We start from the raw sequence: 3,435 nt of genomic DNA, 5'->3' as shown, positions 1-3,435 counted from the left end.
CTTTAATTTTTAAGATTAAAAAAAATAGACATTTCTCTCTGACTCACCTCGTATTCCTGACAGAGTTCCTGTTCAGAGTGGCGATTTCCTGGAATACACATTATGTTATTGACAGCCATACACCGAAACCGTCTGTTTCAAATTATCTTATTTTTCAATTGTTTTTTTTAATTAAAATGAACAATGTCAGAACAATAACAAAGGTTGATAAAACACAACAGATGTTATACTTACAGATGTTACACACACACACACACACACCCACACACACACTCTACTTTCTATCCTATACTAGCACCATTCTGAAAGCGAGAATAACAGTTTTCAAACATTCGGGTGACTTACCCATCTGTGGGGTCTGGAGAGCCCACAGAAACGAGGGAAGGAGCCAAAACCCTAACAGCTTCATTATCACCCTCATCCTTTACTGTACATATGAACACAACATGTACTCTCCACACAAACGACTAGCGCCGGTGGTTTTTTCTGCCCTTCTTAGGGAGGACAGCATACAGTATTTTCAGTTGAACCTCCTGAGTCACTTCCTGCCAACTATACTTCCCCTTTATGTCTCTTAAGTATAAAGAAGATTCATCAGAAATAATGGGTACATATATATATATAGTATAGGAACCGGTTTTAGAGTTAGGGTTTCAACTTAGGGCTATGTTTTAGGCTTTGGTTTGAGTGTAAGAGTTAGATTCAAGGGTTTTGGTTTTAGTTTTATGGTTTGGTTTTAGGGCTACGGTTAGTTTTTAGTTTTTTTAATTTAGTTTTAGGGCGAGGGTTTGGTTTATAGGTTCTGGGGTTTTGTTTTAGGGTTAGGGGGTTCTAGGTGATGAGTTTCAGGGGTTAGTTTCATTCTAGGGTTAGGGGTTATTATAAGTGGGCTTTATGGGTTTCTATGGATGTGGTTTTAGGGTTTGTTTGGTTTTAAGGTTTCTGTTTTGTTTCAGGGCTCTGTTTCAGGGTTAGGGTGGAAGGGGCCGCCTTCTGAGCATACATTCAGTTTTACATTCTGTTTATTTTATACACAGTTACCGCAGCACTATGTTGTTTCTTATGACCATTTGTTCTTCCTCTGGGCTCTCAGAGGGTGCGCAGAGAGTTCCTGATTTCAGCACGTACTGTAAGTGAACGGAGGAAAAATAATAATAGATGTCAGGGTTGAACAAATTGCAACAGAAGCAAACTCAACTGATTTTGTATCCTCAATATGTCCTAAGTAAGAAAAAAAATCCCAGAAGAATCCCATTAGGGGAAAGTTTCGAAAAAGACCCAAATATACCCTATGCATACGCCTATTCATTATTTTTCTCACGCGGATAGGAAAAGAAATGTACCTTCAGATATCACCATGAAAATGATTGAGTTGATTACTTAAATCAAGACAAACAAAAAATGTATTACAAGTTTTTTGAAATTGTTTGTTAACATGGGCAAACTGGGTATAATCTAATTACGTATGTGCTAATTTGCATAAATGGCTACCACAACGGATCTAAACCTTCGGATATAGCCAGGTGAAAATGTCTTGTTGAATCTTGTTGACATATAACAGTAAAATACTTAATGTTAAGGTCTGAATGGAACCCATTCAGGCTACCCATGAGCATTAATATATAGAGGCAGGGAAAAGTACTTTAATCCAGCCTTTATTAATTTTAATTCAGAGATGGGGTTTGGGGCTGGGTCCGTGGGACTGTTTCACGGGGATGAGTCTGAGGGAAGAACAGGAGACAAGGGTAAGGAGAATGCAGAATTAATTGCAGTGTCCACAGGCCGGGGTGCACTCTATATTGTTTTTTTACAACTGCATTTCAGGGTGCTGCAGTCAGACTTGCAGCTGCACCTTATGCCCTTCATGAGTTTCTCAGGAGCAGGAGGTAGGGTTGTCTTAATCGGCACAAATCCCTCGCCACACTTGTGCCATCTCCACTCCATAGGACAAAGTCCATCTGTAAGATAAAATACACTTTATGAACCCCCATGCAGGACTCCTGGGTGTGTGGTCTGGACGTTTTGCATCTGCTGAAGATACACCCTAGCAGATTTGGTATACAGATTGTGTCCTGATGCTGCCAGATAGGGTAGCATGTCCTGGATAGCCTGCAGATGGATGGCCAGTTTCCTGTGTGCTCTGCACTTATGTACTTTCGTAGTATGTCTTGCATATCCATGTACTGCATCCAGAGAGCTGAGGTTCTTGAGGTCTTCTTGATGGACTCAATGTGCTCAACTGGCCTCTTCAGCTGATATTGTTCCATCCATCAAATTCTTATATATCTCCAAAGCTTCATCCACCGGGGTGGTGGTTCCCCTGTTCAAAAAGGGGGACCGGAGAGTGTGTGCCAATTACCGGGGTATCATACTTCTCAGCCTCCCTGGGAAAGTCTATTCTAAGGTGCTGGAAAGGAGGGTTCGGCCGATTGTCGAACCTCAGATTGAAGAGGAACAATGCGGTTTCCGCCCTGGACGTGGAACTACGGATCAGCTCTTCACTCTCGCAAGGATCCTGGAGGGGGCCTGGGAGTATGCCCATCCGGTCTACATGTGTTTTGTGGATTTGGAGAAGGCATATGACCGGGTCCCCCGGGAGAAACTGTGGGAGGTGCTGCGGGAGTACGGGGTAAGGGGTTCACTCCTCAGGGCCATCCAATCTCTGTACTCCCAAAGCGAGAGCTGTGTCCGCGTTCTCGGCAGTCAGTCAGTTCCGTTCCCGGTGGGTGTTGGCCTCCGCCAGGGCTGCGCCTTGTCACCAATCCTGTTTGTGATTTTCATGGACAGGATATCGAGGCGTAGTCGTGGTGGGGAGGGGTTGCAGTTCGGTGATCTGAGGATCGCATCACTGCTCTTTGCAGATGATGTGGTCCTGATGGCATCATCGGCCTGTGACCTTCAGCACTCACTGGATCGGCTGGCGGCCGAGTGTGAAGCAGCTGGGATGAGGATCAGCACCACTAAATCTGAGGCCATGACTCTTAGCAGGAAACCGGTGGATTGCCCTCTCCGGGTAGGAAATGAGTCCTTAGCCCAAGTGAAGGAGTTTAAGTACCTCGGGGTCTTGTTCGCGAGTGAGGGTACGATGGAGCGTGAGATTGGCCGGAGAATCGGAGCAGCGGGGGCGGTATTGCGTTCGCTTTACCGCACTGTTGTGACGAAAAGAGAGCTGAGCCGCAAGGCAAAGCTCTCGATCTACCGGTCGATCTTCGTTCCTACCCTCACCTATGGTCATGAGGGGTGGAACGGGGTGTGATGACCAAAAGGACGAGATCGCGGATACAAGCGGCCGAGATGAGTTTTCTCAGGAGGGTGGCTGGCTTCTCCCTTAGGGATAGGGTGAGAAGTTCAGTCATCCGGGAGGAACTCGGATTAGAGCCGCTGCTCCTTTGCTTAGAAAGGAGTCAGTTGAGGTGGTTCGGGCATCTGGTAAGG

At 45.5% G+C, this 3,435-nt stretch overlaps 1 protein-coding gene across 1 annotated transcript in view; it reads right to left on the bottom strand.

The window, feature by feature from the left end:
• Positions 1-504, bottom strand: part of LOC311360526 (uncharacterized protein) — a 4,234-nt gene extending 3,730 nt beyond the window's left edge. Inside the window, exons 1-2 of the mRNA XM_084480606.1 lie at positions 346-504; positions 48-88 (exon numbers count right to left, since the gene is read on the bottom strand). Coding sequence (XP_084336732.1) covers positions 48-88; positions 346-421 — 117 coding nt within the window. The 5' untranslated portion in view covers positions 422-504. The remainder of the gene's footprint in view (positions 1-47; positions 89-345) is intronic.
• Positions 505-3,435: the final 2,931 nt, after the last annotated feature.

Source organism: Micromesistius poutassou, assembly GCF_964030765.1.
Source record: "Micromesistius poutassou genome assembly, chromosome: 16".
NCBI lineage: Eukaryota > Metazoa > Chordata > Actinopteri > Gadiformes > Gadidae > Micromesistius > Micromesistius poutassou.
Note: the sequence above shows the minus strand (reverse complement) of the source record. Positions and strands in the feature narration are given on the sequence as shown.